At 64.5% G+C, this 23,455-nt stretch overlaps 1 protein-coding gene across 1 annotated transcript; it reads right to left on the reverse strand.

The window, feature by feature from the left end:
- Positions 1-1,268: 1,268 nt before the first annotated feature.
- On the reverse strand, positions 1,269-23,116 carry PLXNB2 (plexin B2). Its single transcript, XM_047066805.1, has 38 exons — positions 23,022-23,116; positions 18,798-18,850; positions 13,872-14,958; positions 13,389-13,571; positions 13,170-13,298; positions 12,429-12,529; positions 12,199-12,325; positions 11,856-12,009; positions 11,158-11,272; positions 10,972-11,080; positions 10,789-10,890; positions 10,200-10,292; positions 9,851-9,932; positions 9,613-9,773; positions 9,347-9,495; positions 9,095-9,203; positions 8,760-8,896; positions 8,398-8,568; positions 7,787-7,916; positions 7,449-7,676; positions 7,166-7,342; positions 6,911-7,050; positions 6,709-6,809; positions 6,295-6,524; positions 5,988-6,169; positions 5,524-5,590; positions 5,245-5,391; positions 4,655-4,811; positions 4,406-4,506; positions 4,233-4,317; positions 3,929-4,083; positions 3,634-3,794; positions 3,406-3,553; positions 2,830-2,894; positions 2,614-2,689; positions 2,199-2,273; positions 1,975-2,114; positions 1,269-1,896 (listed from the first exon to the last, which is right to left on the reverse strand). Exons 3-37 carry the CDS (start codon positions 14,943-14,945, stop codon positions 2,010-2,012), a joined length of 5,526 nt encoding a protein of 1,841 aa, XP_046922761.1. The 5' UTR covers positions 14,946-14,958; positions 18,798-18,850; positions 23,022-23,116; the 3' UTR covers positions 1,269-1,896; positions 1,975-2,009.
- Positions 23,117-23,455: the final 339 nt, after the last annotated feature.

Genomic DNA, 23,455 nt, shown 5'->3' on the forward strand with positions numbered 1-23,455 from the left:
GGGGCAGTAGTGGCTTCTTAGGGGCAGTAGTGGCTTGTGGAGGTCCAGTCTGGAAGCCAGGCCTCCTTGCCCCAGGCACCCCCAGCCTAGCACTTCCAGACTCTGTTCCACCTGCTTCTGAACAGCTAGATCTCAGGGAAGAGGAAACCTCGTGTGGGTCGTAACAGTGTCATTTAGGGGTCCCTGGGGTAGGGGGTGTCAGCGTTTGCCTAGTACGCTTCCCTGTAGGAGAGACCCACCCTCATTCACGATGCCCCAAGTGGAGGAGACGCAGTCTGGGGCTGCCCATCAACAACGTCCCCGCTGTCTGGGGACACAGCCACATAGGCCGGGAAGCAGTTCAGACAAGAAGGAACCCTGAGACACGTGAGCACCTGGGTCCAGCCAGATCTGAGGCGGGACCAGCAGCATGCCCTCATTTTGGAGCCACCGAATCCCCTTTCGGCTGCGCGGTATTCCTGGAGCACCAGGGCTCCCTCAGGGCAGCCCGTCTATGCCATTTACTGCTGTGTTCCCAGGGCCCAGGGGACCCTGTGTTACGCACACGCTTGTGTGCTGATGCTCCGGGACGGTGCAACTCATTGCTGCCGCCCTGCGTGCAACATGGGGGCCGGGAGCAACATGCTTCCTCCACCCCCAGAATCCTGGACCACCCCCTCCGTGAGGCATTGGCAGGGGGCACTACTCAGCCTTACTTTTGTCCTAAGTCATCCTGGGGCTGTTCTCGGGGCCAAGGAGCCGACCCTGGGGGACACAGGGCCCTCTCTCCCAGAGTCACCCAGTGTCTGGTGGGGTCTGCACACAGCAGTGACTTACTACCTGTATGCTGGCTGGACCCCCTCCTTAGAAAAGAGGATCATCGGTCCCTGACCTATCAGGGGCCCAGACAGTAGCCCCTGCCAGGCCCACGAGTGCCCCCCCAGGCCCAAGCAGGCTCAGCCCAAGGAAGGCAGGCAGGGGCATCCTGGCCACCAGATGGCGCCTGATCCACACTCCCCTGCCTGGAACCAATCCTTCCAGGATCACTTACTGGCGGTGGCGCCCAGCCCCTTTCTGTGCCCCAGGCCGCATCTCTCAGCCCTGGGGCAGCGGGGAGGGCAGGGCCTGGACTCAGCTCAACTCTCCCCTGCCCCCCCCCCCCCAACCAGAAAGCACATGCTGGCCTGAGGGGAGACCCTCGGGCCAGTGTCCACAGGAGGAATGGGAGTGGAGAAGCAGGGACTGCAAATCTGCTGCAGCCACAGGAGGAACCCAGCCACGCAGCAGAGTGAAAAAGACAGGTGTATTTGATTTACAATGAACAAGATTTACAAAAGGGGGTAGGGGTGAGGGTGGTCCCGGTGGAGCTGCTGCCAGACCCCTCCGACCTGGGCAGGGCCTCCAGCACGGCCCAGTCTTCTGGGTCCCCTCTGGCCACCTGGGCCTCGACGTCTGACGTCCAGCTTGACCTTTGAGGTGGGGCCCAGGGCACGGAGTCCACCCGGAGTGCCAGCGCCCCGCGGGGCAGGCCACGTGAGGTCAGGAAGGCTTCGTACCGTTGTTCTCCTCCAGTCCCGGCGGGGCAGACAGACACAGTCTGGGCGCGAGGCCCTGCGGGCCACAGGCAAGCAGACCCCACCCGAAGAGGCCAAACCCAGGAGTCTGAGGTGGCTGCTGGTGTTCAGACAGGGGGAGCTGAGGCCCCACTGCCCCCAGCGACCTGGCGCGGTGCCAGGGGCGTAAGGCACATTTGCGAATCGCGCGGGAGATGTGACACAGACAACACCTGATGCTGGTTCTGCGGGAGCTGGCGCTGGAGGGCGCACGGCACTATTGCTCAGGAGATAGATGCTACAGACGCGGAGGTAGGGGCTCCCCCGCTGCACCCACACGCGGATGCCCGGGGCTCTTCCCCTGCTGGTGAAGGGTAAGGGCCTTACCGCTCGGCCTCGTTTCTCAGGGGCTGCCCGACGCCTGACACGGAGCATCACGCACCTGTGCCCAGAGTCAGTGGTGGCAGAGGCCAGAGGTCAGAGATCTGTGACTTTGTTCTCCAGCGCAGCCGCGATCTGCTGGAGGCGGAAAGCCAGCTGCATCTTCTGGGCGGCAGGGTCCTCCTCCAGGGCGTTGATGATCTGCAGGTGGGCCGCGTCAGACCCCACGCCAGGGAAGGGGGCTGCCTGGGTGCCGGCCCCCACCCCTGGGAGGACACCCCTCACCTCGTCATAGTACTTCTGCGTGTACTGGTACAGCTGGTGCAGGGCCACGAGGGTGTTCAGCGAGTCTGTGTGTGCCTGGGGGGTGGGGGGGGGGTGTCGGAGAGGGGCTGTGTGACCCCGCAGGTAGGAGGCTGTCCCCGGTGGAGGAAAGGGCCGACGTGTAGCACCCCAAGCACACACACATGTAGGAGGGTTACAGGTACGTGGGATGGCCACAGACAGACACACGGCAGTCAGGCCGGTCAGCACGGCTCGCGAACCCCTTTCCTCGGGGCACACCCGGCCCCACCCTGCTTCTCCCTCCTGCAAGGGCAGTCTCCAGCGCCACTCAGCAGGGGGCTTTGGGGGAGGGGTGGGGTGCTCGGCCTGGATACGGTCAGTTGGCGCGCACACACCCTGCGTCATCTTCTCTTACCCGAGAAATCTCCGCCAAGTGTGTGTTCATGTCCTGGTCGCTGACCTGCACCATCTGCCTGATCCCCTTGTAATAACTGCAGGAGAGCGGGCGTGCGGTCAGGGAAGGGGTGGGGCAGCGGGTCCCAGTCACAGGCCGGAACCACCCCCAGGGGCCCCACCCAGTGGGGTCAAGGGTGGGTGCCCAGGGTCTAGCTGGGGGGACGGGAGCACTCACTCCTCCACCATCTTCTTGTAGGTGGAGATCTCCTTGGCGTAGAGGAGCTTGTTGCTGGGAGAGTCCTGTGGGGGGTCGGAGCCAAGAGATGCCCGAGTCGTGACAGAGCCGAGCTCGCCCCCACCCGGGACACCCACGGAACAGAGAACCGGAGGTGTGGTGTGTGGGGGACAGACGCCCAACAGGGGAGGAGCGTCCAGTGCTTTGGGTACCCACGCGAGGGGAAGGCAGGGAGGGCCCAGGCTCTGCCCCAGCAGCCCCCCGCCCCTCCAGGGCAGCACGGGGGCGCAGACTGGTCCACGTTGACCTCCAGAGCCCACAGGCCGTGACCCAGGCCCTCTACCTCCCACAGCCCCAGTTACCGTGCACTTGCCTTTCTCATGAGATCGGGCCCCAAATGTACAAACCAACACCCCAAACTTCCCGGCACATCCCAAACGGACCTCCTCACCCGCATCACAGCATGGCTTCCCCGGGCCACCCCCCACCCCCCACTACTCGACCCGGACCCTGCAGAACTCCAGGGCCACGACCTAAATCTCCCCACCCCCAAAACTGCCCTCAGGGTCCACTCACGCGGCTCAGCTTGTGCTCTGTGCGTGTGCAGGCGTCCATGAAGGTCTGAGCGATGACTGACAGGGAAGCGTCCACCACCTCATGAACATGCACGTCAAAGATGAAATGGGGGTTCTTGAGAATGTTCACCCAGAACCGCAGTGGTAGACTGAGGCAGAGCAACAGGGAGTGAGGGGCTGCCGAGACCCTGGAGCAGGGCAGGCAGCAGCAGGGTGGAGGAGCCCCCACCTGTTGGTCTTCCAGATGTGGATGGTGTCGTCATCCTTAATGTCATGTTTCTCGGCCTGCTCGTCCAGAAAGTCGAAGAAATACTTAACAGCGGGCGGCACCGCATGCCCAGGTGCCAGAACGCTCTGGAAGAAGTTGTCCACAAACTGCTGCAGCGTGCCCTGCGGGGTTGGGGCAGTGTGGGGGGGGGGGGACTCAGCAGGGAGTGGGCGCTGGACGGTGTGACCGCCCCCCCACGTTGCCCCGCCCACACACACGCCCCGACCCCCCCCCCCCCCCCCCCCGCAGCGCCCACCTTGACAGAGAGCAGGCGGGTCAAGTATATCTCGGTGATGGCCTTGGTGCGTTCCTTCTCCTTCACGCTGCCCCGCTTGGACTTGCCCTCGTCCACCTCCTCCGCTGGCCGCACCAGGTGCCACACACGGTTCTCCTCCTCCAGGAGGGCATGGCCTGTGGGGAGGTGGCACTGAAGGCCAAGACTGGAGCTCAGTAGCCCCCCGCCCCTCCAGGGCAGCACGGGGCGGGGGGGGTGGGGGGGCAGACTGGTCCACGTTGACCTCCAGAGCCCACAAGAGCACAGGCAAAAGGAAGGGACTCACGCTCTCCGGGTAGATCCGGCTGGCTGTCCTCAGGCTGTTGGGAGACTCCCACCGTGGACAGGATGAGAGTGGCTCCATCCCGGACCTGGGGCATGCAGTCATGAGGGCGGGCCCCCGGCTCCCCACCGAGGCTGGGGATGCGGCCCTCCCCCTGCCCAGCCGCCAGCACTCACGTTGTAGTGCATCAGGGTGTTGACACGCTTCCACCGGCCCTCCCGCTGAGAGGTCAGGTCCAGGTCTGACAGGATCTGGGCTGTGGACCCAGGACGCCACTCTGGGAGGACACAGCCCAGCTCCTGGAACCCAGCCACACCCCACCCGGCTCCCTCTTGCTGTCCCTCCACCCCACCTGCCCACCCAGGGTCCCCAGGGCAGGACCCCGCCCCAGGGCACAGAGCTGGGTACACGAGGACCTTGCTCACCGAGGACCACGCTGTCAGCCTTAGGCCAGCGAGAGCAAGGCTGCGTACGGTACACCTGATCGATGATCTTCTCCTTGACCTGGGAGATGGTGTCACAGTTGAGGACCTTTACCGGGACAGCATCGGCGCCTTCGTCCTGAACGATCACGCTCACCGTCTGCCGGGGGACGTGGGGTGAAGAGCCATTGTGGGGGGCCTCTCTCTTGCCCACCGGTGTGGGAGCAGCCTCGGGTACCCCCGTGGTCACACCCTCCGGTGCCCCTAGAGCGGCCTGACCTGGCCTTTCCTCACAAGCCCTGGCTGAGCAGGACAGAGAGCATCACTAGCCACGCGCCACCTCTCGTGTGCACATAGGCTCACCACCAGGCACACCTGGACGCCCCACACAGGGCTGCAGGGGACCCAGGTGCCCGGGAGGCAGGTGACTCGGGACACTCGGAGCCTCTCTGCAGGGACACCTTTGGGGCCCAACACCCACGGAGGGTGCACAACCCCCCCCCCCCCGAACTCAGGTGGGCCCGTGCGAGTCTGTGAATGGCATCCAGCGTCTGCTCCTGAGGCGGCCCAGGCCCCCCAGCCGCAGTGCTCACCAGGGGCGCATACTCCACATCATCCCCCAGCAGCCCCGTATCGTTGAGGGTGTATTTGGCCTTCTTCTGCACAGCGTCCACTGGCCCCTTCTCCACCTGATGCTTGATGGCCTTGAAAAGCTTATACAGGGGCTCGCCGGCACTGTCCTGGAGAGCAAAGGGCAGCTCAGCCACGGGTGAGACTGGAGATGCCCCCCGGGCAGGTGGATGTTTGGGGGGAGGCCGGGGAGAGCACCCCCTCACTCCTGCCCCGACCCTGGCCAGGCCGCTTAAACCCACCTTGAGGTACTGGTATAGGCAGATAGACATCCAATTGGACAGCATCCTTTCCACCACCGTCTCGGACCTGAAGGTACAAAGAGATGTTTCCTGAGGGTTCCCTTACTGCCCCAGGGCCCAGCCGGCTCCTCCAGGCACCCACACACCCCTATCCAGGCCCTGGGTCCCTGACAGAAAGCCAGGGGCGCCACCCCTGCCGTCCCTCCGCTCTCCCTACCTGCACTGGCTACATCTGCTGACAAACTGGAGACTGGACTCAGCCGGTGCCACCCCACAACCCTCCACCTCCACCTCCCACCTGGCGCGCCCCCCCCCCCCACACCTGCGCAGCATCGGCTTGGGGTTCTTGGCCGCCAGGTACTGGCCCACCTCCCGCCTCTCCCCCCCCCACACCTGCGCAGCATCGGCTTGGGGTTCTTGGCCGCCAGGTACTGGCCCACCTCCCGCCTCTCCCCCCCACACACCTGCGCAGCATCAGCTTGGGGTTCTTGGCCACCACGTACTGCTCCATGAGCTCCAGGAACAGTGTGCGCATGATGTCCGTGTAGTACTCCAGCTTCCCGTGCAGCGCCACCGTCAGCAGGGACGCGAAATAGACCTTGGCGCGGGCTGAGAACTCCCGCTGGCTCTCCAGGGTGTGGATGAACTGCGAGGGCCACCAGCCAGAGACCGCCTGAGCACTTTGGCCCCGGCACCCGCCAGCAGCCGAGGCTCCGGCTGTCCCCCTCTCCTCCCCCCCCGACCCTGCCCTGCAGCCCTGGCCCCACTCACAGTGACCAGGAAGGACTTGCTGTTTAGCAGGTTGGAGAACTGGTAGAGGGCCTGCTCCACCACTGGGCGCCGTGACTCCGGGATGTCCAGCCTGCCCGTGATCATCACGTCCTTGTCGCCGTCCTTGGAGGGCAGGAAGAAGACGCGGTCGGTGTAGGTCTTGTAGTCCAGCACGGGGATGCCCGCCTCATGCACGTCGTTGGTCTGGTCCTCCATCTCGATCATCAGGTCTGGGGGCGGGGGGCACGGTGAGGCGTCCCGGCCACGAGCCGCGGGCCACCCTGCCCACCTCTGCCTCTCCGGATGCAGCCTCTTCCAAGGCCATCCTCCCTGGCCTTCCAGCCCCCAGGAGGTCTCGGCAGCGGGCTCCCAGGGCAGCCCGAGGATCCCGCCGCCCCTAGCAGGCAGCCCTACCTGTGAACTCCTTCTTACAACGGTCCCGCACGCTCTCCTCCAGGCCCTCCAGCTGGGACTTGATCTTCTCGTACTCGCGCTCTGCCTGTTGGCTCTTCCTCCTGGGGGCACAGGGAGGTTCCTGGGACCTGGTGGCCCTGAGCCTGTGTGTTGTGTTGGGTGTGTGGCCAGAGGGGCAGAGGCAGGAGTGGGCGGGGCTCACCAGTAGCAGTAGACGGACACGACGATGACGGCCACCATGGGCACGATGACCAGTGGCAGGATGAGGTTGAGTGGCACATCACTCACCCTCGTGTCATACTCCACACGGCCCAACACCCACTCTCGGGAGCCAAACTTCACCTGTATTGTGGACAGGCGTGGCTTCGCAAGGACCCGCGGCTGCCCAGCCTGCCCTCCTGCCCTCCCTCCGTCCCCACCTCTGGCCCAGCCCGGCACCCGGCCAACCCGCACGCACGATGAACTCAGGCAGGTTGTGTGTCGTGTCTCGCTTCTGCCGCCGCTTGGGCGGGGGCTGCACCTCGGGGGGCTCGCAGTACAGGTCCGTCTCGGTCAGCGTCTTCATGATGCAGCGCTCAGCGCCCACGAAGGCCTCGGCCTCGTGAAGCGTCATCGCCTTGTTCAGATTAGTGCCCTGGGGGTTGGTGGGGGGGCAGAGGTCACAGTCACCGGGAGGGCGTCAGGGCTGTGGAGTTGGGGCCGCCTCCCCCCGCCGACCCCGGGCTGTGGCCAGTCCTCACCCGGGCATGGATGAGCTTGTTGACCTGCTTCTTGACGCCCCCCGTGAAGTTCTCAAAGGTGGGGTCGGCCACGTACTCAAAGGCACCGGCCTCGGTCCTGAGCAAGGCGCGGTGCCCGTCCATCTGGATGAGCGCCGTGAGATTGTAGGCCTCGGGCTCCTCGGGGACCGCCGGCGACAGGAAGACCACTTTGGAGTCGTTGTGGAACATGTACTCCGTGCCCACAACCTGCAGGCCGAGGCCGGGCCGTCAGGCCACGTGGCACAGGCCCCGTCCCTGCCCTGCACTTCCCGGGGGCCCACGTCGGAGCCGAGTCCCCAGCCAGTACCGGGACTGACCGTCGTGGGCTGCAGAGGTCCGGCCTCCCGCCTCCGCCGCCAGGACTGCAAGGGCTCAGCGATGACCACCATGGCGAACCTCTGGATCAGGCTGAAGCCTTGCCCCGTGACGTTGATGCTACGGCCACCGCTGGGGACGGGAGGTGGGCAGTGCCTGAGTGGGCACAGCTCGGCGAGCCAGCTCTGGAGGGGTTGCCCTGCAAAGCTGTGCCCCCAGCAGCTCCCCCTCCCCTCTGGGAGGAGGGCAGGGCCCAGAGTCCCTGGACCCAGTGTGCAGTTGGTTACGGGTGCAGGTCTGTGTGAACGAGTGTTTGCTGCGAGGTTGAGCTCAGAGCACATGACCATGGGCACTGCCGCTGCCTGTCAGGAGCGGGGCGGGGTGGGGGGCCGTGGGGCCTGCCCCTCTGGGTTTCTAGGAGGAAGCTGATCCGGGGGCACCCAGACCAGCCCTGAGACATCCTCCGAAGCCTAAGTGGCGGAGAAAGCCTGGGAAGTAGCTGAAAGGGGTGGGGTGTGGTGTGTGTGTTGGCGGGGGGGGGGGGTCCCATGGCTGGCGGTGGAAGCGGGGGGCACCATGACCCCTCCTCAGGGAGGAGGGAGGGAGGCCACACCTGACGAAGCTTCGCAGCGGTTCAAAGGCCCGTAGCACTGGATTCTCGCGGTAGGTGAAGACAACACCAGGGCTGGACACACGGGAGCCCCCGTAGTAAATCTCTAGGGGCAGCTCCCCCAGAGCTGCCTGCGGGCCAGTGATGCACTGCAGCTGGGCCCCAAACTGTGTCCTGGGGGTGGAAATTGCTAATCAGTGAACTCGGCTCCAGGACCAACCCCAGCCCCAGGCCAGCGGGGCAACGGGTCAGGCTGGCTCCACGGCCCTCTCCTGGGCAGACGCCAGGTCACAGCCAGAGAGCCCCAACCCCACCCCCAGGACCAGGGCAGACCACAGATTCACCAGCCTGCAGGTGACACCCACACTTTACAAGGGACGTCATTGAGGGTCACCCGCACGTCTTCCTCAGAGCCTGTGTCTAGGTGGGTGCCATTGATGGTCAGCGTGGTGCCGCCTGCCTGTGGCCCCTGCTTTGGTTCCACACTGAGGGGCTGGGGCTGCTACAAGAGTGACAGGTGCATTCGGGTCAGGGTTGGGGCGGTGGAGACCTGACTGTGCGTCAACTGTTGTCAGAGCTCTGCCCCACCCCGTGTCAACACGCAGCCCCCGACGGTCCAGAGGTCAGCAGCAACAGCCACGTCCCACTCACGTCTGTCCCAGACTGCAAGACCCACGCAGGTTCCGGGGCCAGGCATTACCTGGTAGGTGAACAGGACGTGGGGCGGCGAATGACCAAGCTTCCCATTGACATCCACGACGACACCGGCCGTGATGGGCGTCTTTGCAGCGTCGATAGTGCACACGATCCTGGGAGAGTAACAGACGAGGTGGGACACTCTCGAGCCCCTCCCCACACGTCCGTGGCCGTGCAAGTCCCGTCCTCCTCCTCATCCACCTGGTCGCCTGGCCCCCCAGGCCAGGGCAGCACAGGCTTCAGGTCGTCCACTCACCGGGTGGACACAGAATAGCGCTCTGGCTGAAAGACGCAGTTCTGCTCGGCCACGGTGATCCTCTTGACGTCATCCGCTCTGACCCCCAAATTGGACCCAAGGATAGTGATGCGAATGCCCCCGCCCAGCGGGCCCGTTTCAGGATGGATCTGGAATCGGCAGAGCCCAGCTTGACCCGGCAGCGGGGCCAGGCTGGCGTGCGCGGGGGCCGGGGCCAGGCTGGAGCTCCCCCCTCCCCCCCCTCCCCCGCAGGCACAAGGGCTCACCCTGGTGATGACGGGCGGCGGGCACTCGGAGGTGGCGTTGCTGCACAGAGCCTCGTACACGCACCTGCTCTGCCCGCCACACCACACACACTTGTACACGGGGTCGGCGGCCAGGCACAGGCTGCAGTCGCTCCGGCCAAAGGAACAGTTGTAGAGAGTGACTGTGGGGACAGCAGCCGGTGGTCAGGGGGCTGCCCTGCCCCCCTAGCCCCTCTAGCCCCAGCTGCCCGCTCCCTACCCTGGAGTTTGCTATCCACGTTCTTGCCGTAGGACTTGACGTACAGGTGCAAGGGCAGCGTCTCGTTGGCGTCATGGGACAGCTGGGGGAACACGCAGGGACAGGCTGCACTCCCTGAGCCCACCCAAACCCAAGGGTGACCACGAGGGCCCGTGTGGTCCCCTCACGGCCGAGAGGCAGCGGGAAGCTGGAGCCTCAGAGATACAAAGGGTCACTCTGATTGCACGGCGTCGGCAGGGACAGAGACACTCTAAGGCCACACACGAATGGCTGGCCACCCCCTGTGCACCCCCCACCCCCAGGGCCCTTCCTCGGAATCCAGCAGCCGGGCCCGCCTGGGGAGCCGCACCTTTGGTGTCCGAAAGAAGAAGGTTCCTGGTTCCTGTGTGCTCACCGGCTCCTCAAACTTGAGCAGGTCACTACCCACGTACAGAGAGGAACCCTGCAAGGCAGTCTGGTCAGGAACCCCAGACCGGCCCCCCCGCCCTGCCCGCCCCTCCCTGAGCCCAGTGTTCATAGTGCTGGTGCCCTTTCTGTGCCCCACAACCAGCAGTTGGGTGCTCCCTGCCCCACTAGGCCCTCGGCTGCTCCCAACCACGGCCCTGCTCCCTTCTCACCAAGTGACACCCCAGCTCCCCAGCCACTCAGCACCTGAAACTCAAACCTCGCTGTCTCCTGCTCCTGCCTAGGTTTCCAAGGCCCACAGGAATGTACCCCCATCCTACTGGACCTCTCCGCCTTCTTCTGTCCCCAAATATATGTAGAGCGCCTCCCTCACTGGCTGGGTCCTGAGCCAGGGGAGGCTCGAATGCAGACCAGGCACTTTGACTTTGGTTTTGCAGGAAAAGGGCTCTGAAGAAGCCCCGCAGACACTCTACCAGCCCCCATGGCCCCCGAAGGGCCCCCAGGCCAGCACCCCACAAGCCCCCCCCCCCCACCTTCACTGTGTCCAGGTTCTTGCCCTGGAAGGTCACATCCGTCTCGTGGTTCATGGGGATGACCAGCGGGCTGGGGTTCAGGAACTGGGGGCAGCTGTCCTCCTGGAGAGAACAGGGCTGGTCAGGTGCTGCCTGGCCGTGGCTGGGCCACCCAGCTCCCGCGAGGTGCTCACAGCGCCTCACCATGTGGGCGGGGACGATGCCAGCCTCGGGGTTGGGGGAGGCCTCCCGACACTCGTGGTAGCGCAGATCCCACTGGCAGGTCCAGCGGTTGCTTGAGCAGGAGATGCACCTGGGGGAGAGGGTGGTGAGGGACGCGGGGCCCCCAGCAGAGGCGGGGCAGGCACACGGGGCCGGTGAGACACTCACGGCAGGTTCTCGGCCAGGCTCATGGCCTCCCGGCAGTCATAGAAGGGATACAGGTGAGAGGTGAGGAAGATGCTGCCGCGTCTGAAGAGCAGTTGGATGTTTACGGCCACGTGGTCTGTGGATGGCACCCGAGGACGGCATCAGGCAGGGGCCTCAGAGCTCTGGGCCCGGCCGGCACGGTGGGGGCGCGGCGGCCCAGCCAGAAGCAGAGGCCGAGGGAGGAGATCCCAGCCTGTGAGCTGGGGGGGCGGGGGGGGGGGGCCCTTGCAGGGGCTGCCCCACTGACGTCGTTTGGGCTCAGCCAGGCCTGCCAGCGTTATCGGATCTCGGCTCCTGGGCCAGCTCCCGGGGATGGGTCCAAGTTGCTCCCCAGGGGCCTGTGCTGCTGAACCCTCTCTCTGTCCCAACAGGCACTGAGGGCCATGGTTCCTGGCCGACGTCTGGGTCCCTGACGTGTCACTGTGTGGCCCCCGCCTTCACTAGCAAGCCATCCTCCGCTGGCCCACACTCAGAGCCTTGCAGCGGGGAGCGGGGGCCGACAGTGCGTGGTCCCCGCGCACACGGCTCAGGAAGCCCAGAATCAGAACTGCAAGCCTCCCTCTCCATCCTGCACCCCTGGGACCGCAGGCCCCCGTGACCCCACGGCACGCAGAAGGGAGAGTGAAGTGCCCACTCTAGTCACCGGACGGGGGCCTCACCTTGGCCAGGCGGCGTGCCAGGAATGCTACTCGGGGAGTTGCATATGATGGCGTCGCCCTCCACACGGGCCGGGTGTGGTGGTGAGTCACCAAAGAGACACAGCAGTTCGTCGTCCTCACTCAGGGCCGGGAGGGGGCTGACAGACAGCTGCACCTGGGGAAAGGACGTGGGCTCACGCCAGGACCCCTCCGCCCGCCCAGCCTTGGGGCACCACGGCCCTGTCCTCAGGCGGGAGTACGGTAATACCAGGCTGGCTCTTCATGTTGTCCCCAAGAGCCCCCAGGCCGGTGGAAGCCCCACCTCTGCCCAACACCTACCCCCTATCCCGCCCCTACCACGTACCTCGCCCTGGGCCCGGCGGCTCATGTTCTGTGGCTGGGCCCCAGTGATGGCTACGCAGGACTCGTCACGGCTCCACAGCCAGTGGCCGTGCTCCTCAGCCCGTGGGCACTCGGCCCTCCTGGTGCATCTACAGGGACGGGGGGGTGGGGGGGGCCTCAGTCCTGGCACCAGCCAGCCACACCCCATGCCCCCAGCGCAGGGCTGAGACTCCTGGTCTCCCGGGCACTCACCGGCCCTCGACGACACACCAGCCGCAGTAGGGGTCCTGGGAGCTGTGGCACTGTGTGCAGGTCGTGTGGCTCAGACACTCCTGCACGGGAAGCCGGAACACCTGGGCCAGCAGGGCAGTGAGGGGGACTGCTGCAGTCACAGGCGACCGGCCAGCAGCCACAAGCACCTGTCTCTTGGGCCCTGGACCTTCCTGGGACCACAGGCTTGGTCCCACCCTTATCTTTGAGCCTAAGAGCCTGATACTAACTCAAGGCTCACCGACAAGCGTCCAGGAACAGCTGCCCTCCAGACTCTGAATGACCCTGTCCAGTGGCTACAGCTGGCCCAGGTGATGCGGAGTCCAGGAAACCAGGGGGATCCGAGCTGTGGAGCCTCCCTGTGCCCGTTCAGGCCCTTGAACTCCGCACCCCGAGAGAGGCGCCTGGCCAACCTCGGTGCTCCCGAAGGGCTCTTCTTATACTGCGGGCCCGGCCCATGTCCCCCGCCGCCCAAGCTCACGGGGCTGCGCGGGGTCCCTTGCCACCCTGCCCACCCTTGGAGGAGGCCCACTCAGAGCACCGACTTGTCCCTCCCATCAGAACGGGGCCAGGGCAGGGCCGCAGACAGGGAAGGCACCGGAGAGACACGGGATCGGGATGCTGCCAGGAGCCCTTCCCGCCCCCTCCGCACCTCCCTCCACGCCGCCGGTCCCAAGGGCCCGGACCAGCAAGGCCCCTTCCCTAGGGGCTCCACGGGCCCACCTTGTCCTGGGTCAGAGCGTAAAGACTGGCCAGGTCTGCAGACAGCACCAGGTCCCGCTGGATCCTCTTATTGATCTCCACGAGGATGGAGCCGTACTCCGCGGAGCTGCCGTCCGGGGCAAGGTACACCTGCGGGCACGAGGGCAGGTGCATGAAGCTGGGGGGCCGTGTGCAGACGGCCCCCGCCAGAAGCTGCCCTACCCCAGCCCCAGGCCCCACCTTGAGGACCCGGCCATCTGAGGTGCCCAGGAAGGCAACGGTGTGGCCGTTCTCCGCGGTCACCGTCACGGCCGTCAGGTTCAGGCCTCCACGCTGCAGCACGGCTGTGGCTGTGAGTCCGTCTCTGCTGCCCAGCGGGTAAGGCAGGTGCTCAGAGCCACACGGGAAGCTCTCACTGGCGCCCTGTGGACCACAGCGTCAGCGCTGGGCACAGACCCCCTCGCGCCGGAGGCCTCTCCCCGCGAGGGCTCCCAGCACACGTGCCCTCCCCCCCCCCACCCCCCCCCACCCCCAGGAACAAGCGCCATGCCAGCAGGGACGTGTCACTGCCGCACGCCCCTGACACCCAGCACGGGCCTGGCAGCGGACGGAGCGAGTGATCAGACACGTGGAAGAAAAAGGCGGCACCCGACCAGAGCGACGCCTCGCACGCGCACCCTCACGAGCTGGCGGGACACGGACACACCGACAAGCCCCACATACCAGCCCGTGGCCTCCACACTGGATCTCGCCGTGGAAGGGCTTGTAGAAGGTGTCACGGCCCGCCTCCCGGGTGCCCGTGTAGCAGGCGTTGCGGCTGGCCTCCATCTTGGCGTGCACCTCGTCCAGGGGGAACAGGCAGAGGCCCGCACGGGGTCCCCCGCCGCTCCGGCCGTCCCTGCTGAAGACCGCGTACAGCACTCTGCCGGCGCTCGGCACACCCACGGAGGCCGCCAAGCAGGTGCCGAAGGCCGGGGCCTGGGGGTCGGTGGGGTCAAGGCACCGCAGGTCTGTCTCCAGGTAGGAGTAGTAGAAGGGGTCTTGCTTGCACATGCGCGCCAGCAGCGTGCGGTTGCGGGGCGGGTGCTTGTCCTGCTGGTTGAAGACGAAGAAAACGTAGAGGCCGTCCTCGAAGGCGGCCACGAACTGCTGCGTGTTGGTGGACAGGTAGCCGGCCTTGTAGGTGGCGTGGTCCGTGTAGGCCTCGAAGGCCTCCCTGCCCTCGGTCCGGTCCAGCAGGCGGGTGCTCACGATGATGCCGTTGTCATGGGGCCCGTTGCCCTTGCCCACGAACAGGACCCTCTCGCCACCGGGGCTCGTGGCACTCACCAGCCCCACCGTGGCCACGCTCTCGTCGTTGCTGGCCACGAAGGACTTCTCGCCGCTACCATCCTCGTAGAAGAGACGCACGGAGATGTTGCTCAGAGCACGCAGGGCGCAGATGCCCTTGAAGAGGCTGCCGCACTCGATGAGGCGCTTCCCGGGAGGGTCGAGCAGCAGCAGCTGGTTGACGTTGTCGGTCAGCACGGCCTCGTGGCACTGGCTCGCCTCGATGGGGGGCGTACACTTCTTGTTGTCCAGGGCCGGGCCCGTGGCCGCCTGCTGCTCCAGCTGGAGGCTGGCACTCAGCTGGTAGAGCGCGTTCACCGCCCCCACGTACACCACGCCCGAGGCCTCATCCACAACCAGGTGGTTCAGCTCCGTCTCGCTTCGGAAGAAGTCCAGCTTCCGGGGCCGCAGGCCCGCACTCGCGCCCACGAGGCCCAGGAGGGCCAGGGCCCAGAGCTGCAGAGACATTGCCCCCGGCACCCTGTGGGAAGAGACAAGGGTCAGGGGAGCCCCAGCCCGGAGGATCCACCTGCGCACAGGAAGCCCCCGCTTCACGGGCCCCTCCAGGTCCCGCCCGAATGAGCGGAACACAGGCCAGAGAGAGTCGGGGCTGTGCAGCATACCCCGAGAGCGCCCGGTCGCTTCTCTGCCTTCCGTGTGTCTGGGCAGGCACGCCCGCCCGCCCGCCTCCTCTCAAAGGAGACGGTCTCCCGGACCGTCTCAAGAGTTTCCCCTATAACGCAAACGAACGAGCAGGGTCCAGCCACCAGCACTGTGTGCTACGGGCAGGGTGAGGCAGCCCCTGCATGACTGTGCCCCGACCTCCACCTCCAGGTTCTCAAAGCACCCCCTCCAGGAAGTCTCTCAGGCCCTCACGCACGTGCCCTCCCCCAACCCGAGGACCCCAGAGCTCCAGGCCACGAGCCCTGCCAAGTGCTGCACACGGGCATCTGACAGCAAATAAGGAGAAAAGGAGCTGGAACCAGCTGTGATCAATGAAGGCACACGCTTTTTTTTAAGTTTATTGTTTTTTCAGTCATCTCTACACCCGGCGTGAGGCTCAAATACACACAGACCGAGTCGCACACTCTTCCGAATGAGCCAGCCTGGCACGCGCTTATCCGCATTTGCCCACCCCGGCCTCCCCACCCACCTCCCCTCCAGAACCAGCAGAGGCGCCAGCCACACTCCACCCACCCTGCCCATGCCCTCCCGGGGACAGACACACTCAGAGGCCCTGGGACGAGTTCCCAGACACCACCAGCTCTCCGAGGTGGGGACACTCGGAGGCGGCAGTGGGGTGCGTGCTGCCCTCACGGCCAGGGCAGGCCGAGTCGGTGCGCAGGTGTCTCCGAGCACGTTCCTGCACATACACAGGCCTGTGCCCCCGTCCACGTGTAGAAGTGTCCCCAGATTAGGGGACCTAGAACGCACATGGTTCTCCCTCCCCACCTCAGGGACACAGGGATCTCGGGGAAACTCAAGCCCCTCTGCCTCTAGGCCTCTTCCATGTTGGGAGAGTCCCGTATGCCCCACCCTGGAGACCCTGCTCTACCCTGGTCAGGATCCCCTGTGCCACCGTCTGCCGGCTCCCTCACAAACTGCCCTCTCTGGATGCACGCTGGAGCCCTTGGCCTCGAATCCACTGGAACCTTCCCTGAGGGCACCTGTGCCTGGCATGACATCTAGAGCAGTCCTGCCCGCGCCACGTGCGTTGAGTGGAGCCAGACCCAGATGGCGGAAGGCAATGAGGGGCCCAGGCCCCCCGTCTCCCAGACGCCCGTACCGCCTACCCCCGCAGGAGGGGCCCAGTCTACCCCTGCACAGGCAAAGGTGGCTGCTCTTACGCACGACACACCTGGATATGCTGGCACTCCTCTGAGAGACAATGACTTTTCCGACACCCTGACTTGCCCTGTGTCCTGTCCATCTCTTCCAAGAAGGCAGAAAGGGATCTGCTCTGGTCCTTGGCCAGGGGAGACGTGGCTCTGGAGCACTGACTTTGCGCGAAGCTGTGCTTCCTAGAATAAGTTGGCTTTTTCGCACGGAACCCGTGATTCTTCCATCCAGCTAACTTCCTTCTCTGCTTGGGCCACTAGGAAAACCCTGACCAGGCTGTGGCCGCTCTCCATCCCCCTGCAACCCTCTGTTCTGAGCAACCGCAGCCTTCCTCAAACGTCTTGAGGAAGTAAAACCAAGAAGCAACCGACTGACAAAACCGTCTCTCCCTCAGAATCACTGCAAGGCTTGGGAAGACACCACCTCTCTGGGGCAGCCACTGCCTCTGAGAACCCCCACCTAGTACTGGCAAGGGAAGTTCTCGCCTGGCCCCTGGCGACCCCAGATGCCCTCCTCACCAGCCACCGGAAGAGAAAACACCCAGAGGTGAGCTGGAGGGGGTCCACAGGGGGAGACTGCAGGGACTTAGGAACCGGCCCCTGGGTGTTGGGGGCAGAAGGCTGGGTAGTACCAGGGAGAGGTGAAGGTGGTCCAGGGCACGGCTGTAGAAGAGCCAGGGTGACCCCTGATAAGGGTAGCTAGATTGGGGAGACTTTAGCCAGTTAGGATGTCACAAGCCCCTGAGGTCATCCCACTGAATGGCAGGGGGTCCCCCCCAGCACAGACTCCTCTCTGGTCTCAGCTGCCCATCTGTGGGGAGAGGAGATCAGGGTTTGGGAGATGCCCCGGACTCTGAGACCACACAGACCCAGGCGCACCAAGAGGCCCTGAACGCTTGGGCACCGGCTGGCACGGTCACTGCCGCTGGTCCCTCCCTCCCTCCCTCCCAGGGAAGGAAAGGGCCTGGGCTGGAGGACCCGCCCCCCTCGCCCCTCCCCCGCCCCCACGCTTAGGGCCCAGTCTGGGCTCAAAGTCCACTCAGTGGCGCCGGCTAGGGCGCGGGCCAGGGTGAGGGCCAGGGCCAGGGCGAGGGTGAGGGCAAGGGCGAGGGCGGACTTCCTAGCCCCTCAGTCTCGTTGCCAGGCTGGCCCTCCCCCACCTGGCTCCCCGCTCACCCGGAGTCCCGGAGCCGCCTCCGCTGCGACCCCAGCCCCCTGGCCCCGCTTGGCTCCCACCCGCCGCCTGCCGGAGCCCGGAATGAATGGAATGTTCCCGGGGCCCAGGGAGGGACTGCGGGCGGGCGGGGGTGGGGCGTGGGGGCGGGCCCGGAGCCCAGGCCACCCTGGCAGCAGTCCGGATGGATCGCCCCACGTGGACCCAAGGAGCCCAGGGCCCCTCTACTGGTCTGGACCAGGGCTTGAACACTTAGCTGACCAAGTGGGGGAGCTCTGGGGCACCCCTGTTGTAAAAAAGCTTGACTCAAACCCCAGCCCCTCCCTCAGCCCTGCTAACTCACAGCCTTGGGGGGACCCAAGAGGCAGAGGGGTCACAGTGCACAAAAAGAATGCTCCGGTCTCTCTCCGGTTCACATCCATTAGACTAGTCCATTAGGGCAGGAGCCCAGCCCTGCCCTCTGCCCCAGGGCCCTGCCAGGTCTGGGACACCGTACCTGCTCAGTAGCACTGTGAGTCACCAAGGAGAGCTGGGCCAGACCCAGGCTCCCTGCCCCAGGACCCCTCTGGGTGGTGGGCAAAGTGAGGCTTAAATCCCAGGGCTGCAAACTTACCCCCCACCCATACCAAGCCCAGGTCACCTGGGGTGGTAGGAGGGACTTGGGTCACACTCCAGAGGCCGAGGCTCCCCTCCACTTCCCGGCCAAACAAAGCCTCAGGTGACCTGCCAGGCCAGGTCCTGGAGCAAAGGGTGACCCACCTGACCAGGGAGCTCAGGCCACTGTTGAGGAGGCGCCAGGCACAGCCAGCAAAGCTTCCTGTGGCTAGTGTTCCTGGAACGGGCGCTTCCTGTTTTGCAGAGAGCCCCAGGACCCCTGGCTCACCGGGGCTGCCGGGGATTTCCTCAAGGGCATCAGACGGCCTCCTTCCTGGCTAGGGTCCAGAGGTGCACTTCCAAAAAGTTGCACAAACTCCGGCCTGTTGCTGGCCCAGAAAACGTCTGGACGGGCACTCCTCCCCCAAGCCCAAATTCCCAGCCTTAGTGTTCAGAACCCAGCCCCCTGCCAGTCTCACTGAAGAGCCCACCCTCCCAAGGAAAGCTTGATCTCAGAGAACTGGGGCGGGGGGGGGGGGTATGTGTGCTGGCAGTGGCCCCCACGAGCAGGACACTTGGGTCTGCGCAGATGTGTGCACACTGGGCTCAGCCAGACCGGGGCCTCAAGGTCACCCCCCCCACCCCGCCCCGTGGTCAGTAGAAAGCGCGTCTAACCCCATTGCCTTCCCCAGGTGGGGCCCAGCCCCCACTCACCGAGGCTCCCGTAGTCCAGCTCAGTGTCTGCTCTGGGCCAGCATCAAGATTCTCTAGGAAGCAAAGGAGCAACAGTGGTCTCACCACAAGCCTGGCCCGGCTGCACCAGTTTCCTCTGCTCCATGTCTGGGGGGCGGGGAGCGGCTCAAGGGGTCCCATCTGGCCCTTGCTATCCTGGCGCAGGAGACCCCCAACCTTCTCCGCATCCTCCACCCTGCTCCCAGCACACCCGGCCCTCAGATGCCAGCCTCCAGGCCCCCAGTGCATAAACACCCATTTGGTCGTCCCAGAATACAAGCCTGACACATCCCTCTCTCTGTTCAAAAGAAGCCGGGGAAAACAGGGGCAGGGAACAGCTTTCTTTCGTTATAAGTCTGTCGGTATCATCTGCCTTTTTTTTTTTTTTTTTTGCCTTTTTAAAACTAGGTACGTATATTACCTTGATTAAAATATAAATTACTTTCTGAAAAATGAGCATACCCACTTACTACGAATTAGTAGAATACAAATTCTACTTACTAGCTGTGTGACTTTGGTCAATTACTTCCCTTTGCCTCATTTCCTCACCTGCAAAATGGAGTCACAGTGAACTCCCCGGGGAGTTTGTAAGGGCCAAATGATTCATTCATGAAAACCCTGGGCAGACCAGTTACACTGTAGCACTCAGCAGTGCTACTGCCTCCTACCACCTTGAATAAATAGCCACGTGTGTCCACGGGGGAGACACGTTCAAGGATACTTCTCAGCATGGTTGATTACCAAGAAAATGTGGCAACCACCCAGCATCCAACCAGAGGACCCCCAAAAAACAACCATGCCGACGCACATGGGTGGTCCATGCTGAATCCCACGGAGCCCAGACAGGACAGTGATGGCTGTGGCACAGGACTCCAGGTGCCTTCATGGGTGTGTATATGGGTGTGGGGTTAACTGCTGAGTTCTAGAAGCCTTCGTTCAAACTGAAAATAGGGGCACCTGGGTGGCTCTGTCGGTCAAGCATCCAACTCTTGGTTTCAACTCAGATCGTGATCTCCCGGTTCGTGGGACTGAGCCCCATATCAGGCTCCTCACTGACAGCACAGAGCCTGCTTGGGATTCTCTCCCTCTCTCTCTCTCAAATAAATAAATAAACAAACTTAAAAAAGAAACCTGAAAACAGTAGTAAGGCCTGGGGGCAGGAAGGAGGGAATTGGGATAGCAAAGTAACTTCCTTTGCCAATTTTTGAAAAATTTTTACAAGAATATATTTGCATATCGTCTAAATAAAAAGAGGTATGTGCCTAATAATAATGAGTGCCGCCCCCCAGCTCACCCCCTGCAGCTCCACTCTACCTTAGGATATGGCTTTCTGGGTCAACCATCTCTCCTGGCCAATCCCCGCTGCGCCCCCCCCCCCCATCCAAGGTTCAGCCACTCCTGCTTGGCCCTTTGGCTCCCAAACTGGCTGCCCCCCTCCCCCAGCACTGTGCCTTCAGCACCTGCTCCATAAGGACCAGCCCCCCCCCCCCCCACCACCACCATCTACCTGCATCCTGGAGGGCAAGACCCAGGGCGGGACCTATGGCAGGCCCAAGGGGAACTGGCAGGGGCAAGGAGGGCAAGGGCTGCAGGCGCTTGGGCAGAGGGTCCCCCAGCCCCTGGCTGAGGGGCTCGGGGCTCTGGGCACAGGGATGAGGGATGTCCTTTTGCCACAGGCCCTAAAGGCAGCCTTTGTGTAAGGAGCAAAGGCCACTCCACAGACCAACGTAGGGGCCAAACCACAGGGCGTCAGCACCATTCAGTCTCATGAGAAAGCTGGGGCGAGCCTGGGCCGGAGGCCGTTGTCGGCACAGGTGCAAACCACACTGGGGCCCACAGCACACAGACTGCAGTTCATGCCGACCTGCCACCTTGAAGGGACAGCATGCCAGCCTCCGGGTGCCCCATGCCTGATCCCTCCCCCAGCACGGCGTGCCCTGGAGTCCCCGGCCCCCAGGCAGGGTGTGTGTGCATGTGTGTGTGTGTGTCTGTCTGTCGGTCTGTGTGCTGCAGGCAAAGCCAAGGGAGGCTGGTCTCTTCCAAGGGACACCTTCTTCCTGGGCCCACACAGGCACACAACCCCCTCCAGAGACCTGTCCCGAGTGACCCACTGATGATGCTGGGTCCTCCTCTCACACCGGCCCAGAGGCAACCCAGTGACTTCTCCCCCCAACATCCGGCTCCTCCAGCCAAAACTTCTTGCACAATGAAACCTGGACCCCTCGCCTTCCTCAGACACCCGGGCCTGGGGCCCATCCTAACTCGAGGTCAGCTCTCTCGACTACCCAGTCCTGCTCCAGTCTCTTCCATCCTTCTTCCATCCACTCTTCTTGTCCATCCTTCCCCCAAAGCCTCCTGCTGTCAGGAGGGAGCACCCACGGGCCACTGAGGCTGTGGCCAGCCCTCCACCACAGTCACACACGCCAAACACCGCTGCACAGAGGGGCCTCAAGGGCAGAACTCTGGAGCCAGACTTTTGGGTTCAAACCCCAGCTCTGTCGATTTCCGCTTAGGTTGTGTGAGTTGCTCACAAAGCCACACGGTGCCTCAGTGTCCCCATGTGGAATGGGAGTAATAACAGCATCGATCTCCGTGAGCTGCCATGAAGTGTAACCACGTCCACGTGTGGAAATCCTCACGTGTGTGTGTACAGAGAAGGGGGTTGATGTCACCCTGTCCCTGCTCTGCTGTCCCACAGCCCACCCAGAAAACTCCTACCCCTCCCTCAGAGTCTTGAGACATCCACCCTGACCCTGCAGGTCACTCACTCATCCCAAAGGTCTATGGGTCTCCATTGATGGGCCTTCCCTGAGCAAATCTGAGCACAGGAGCTGCCCAGGTAGGTACCTGTGGGCCTGAGCCCAGGGAACCGGGCAGGCGGAGGCATCCCAGAGTGGGGGGCTGAAAACACAGATGCCCTGCAGGGGCAGGAGACAGGCGCTGCCCAGGGAGCCCCCACCTGTCCTCCACACCTCAGCCTGAGCGGGAAGCAGTGGTCCCCTCCCAGATGGGTCCCTGTACTGTCTGTCTTCAGGCTCCAGCTTCCTCTAACCCAGGGCCACCAGGCCCCCGGCAGGGACAGAAATGCACCCCCACCGAGGCAGGGCAGAGGCCTGGCTCCAGACTAGGCCCGGGGGCTGGGGCCTCTCTGGCCCTTCCCCCCACCTCCCCCACCCGAGGGAAGCCTCTGCCTGGGGTATGCGCCAGAGGTGGGGGTTCTTTCCAGGTCGCTATTCTCTAGTAAATACAGACTGAGTGATCTCTTAATGCTAAAATCAAACCAATAACAAGCATCCGGGCCGGTGAAGTTGGGTCCAGCGTGGAGGCTGTCTTCGGCCAGGCCAGCCAGCCTGTAGTTCAGGAAGAGAACCCGGATGGGGTGGGAAGGGACAGGGGGCAGAAGAGGTGCCCAGGGACCAAGACGAGGACTAAGGTGCAGGCAGACACAGAAAAAGGGATGATTCAGGGGAAGGCGCAGGGCCAGGTGGGGACAGACGCGGCTCACCCCACCCCAGCGACCGTGAGCGGAGGCCCCTGGCAGCCCCCCCACCTTGGGCGGGGAGCCAGCCTCCAGGCGGCCAGGCGCCACGTGAGAAGCCAGGGAGTCGCCCCTCCCCCGCCGGGCAGCTGGCAGCCAGGGGACCGGGCCTCAACTCTCCCGACGAAAATGCAAATCTGCAATTAGCCGGGAGCGTTAAACAAATCAGAGGAAACAAAACAGGCCGAAACGCCGGCAAATCGCCGGCAAATCCGAGCCTCGGCTGTTTTCAAAACAAGCGCGAGGGAGGGGCGCGATTGGGGGGGGGGGAGGGGGGGCGCTCCTGCCCGGGAGGGGTCGGTTCCCCTCGGTCCCGCGCGCCCAGCCCCCCCCTCCCCTTGGTGACCCGGGTCAGAGTTCCGCTGGGGGGTGGGGGCCGCCCCGGCCGCGTTCCCGCGGGACCCAGCCGGGTGCAGAGAGCGGAGGGCGCGGGGCGGGTACCCGGGGACGCGGCGGAGGACGAGCCGGGCCCCGGTGCCGGCCAGGGGCGACCTCGGCGCCGCCCCCCCGCCCCACGCGCCTCACCGGGGACCCCAAGGCGCGCCGGCGGGTCGGAGCCCGACCTCCAGTAACAATGACAGCGGCGGCGGTCACGTGGGCACAGGGAACCGTCGCCACCGAGCGCTCACCTGGCGCCAGGCTCGGCCCCGCGCTCGACTGCCCATTACCTGCCTTAGTCCTCCGGGCCCAGCGGGTCGGTCCCAGGGCTCGGCCACCCCCTTCGCTGCCGGCCGGCCACGCACCACCTGGGCCCCAGCGGCAGCTGGCATGACCCCGACCCCGCCGAAGGCTGAGCTCTCCCAACACAAGCACCTAGGGCAGGGGTGGGGCGGGGCGGGGCCCTAGGGACAGATTGACGTCGCAGCCTGAGACTTGCGTCAGCGCCACCAGAGCCTCCCACAGGACCCCTGCTCCCCCAGGTCCCTCCCACCTGCCTAGACTGTGGGGCCAGGTTGCCCAAACCCGGCCTCGGCCTCGTTGGGGGGACTAGTTAGCATCCTGAAGTCTGGACTCTGGGTCCCAGCATGAAGTCAGCCCTGGCTGGTGGCAGTGAGCTGTCACAGGCCCCAAACTCAATCTAAGGAGAGTGTGCCCAGGGAAA

The sequence above is a fragment of the Lynx rufus genome, unplaced genomic scaffold, assembly GCF_022079265.1.
Source record: "Lynx rufus isolate CCGP_SWC_20201006 ecotype Redwood Valley unplaced genomic scaffold, mLynRuf1.p SCAF_7, whole genome shotgun sequence".
In the NCBI taxonomy this organism is placed as follows: Eukaryota; Metazoa; Chordata; class Mammalia; order Carnivora; family Felidae; genus Lynx; species Lynx rufus.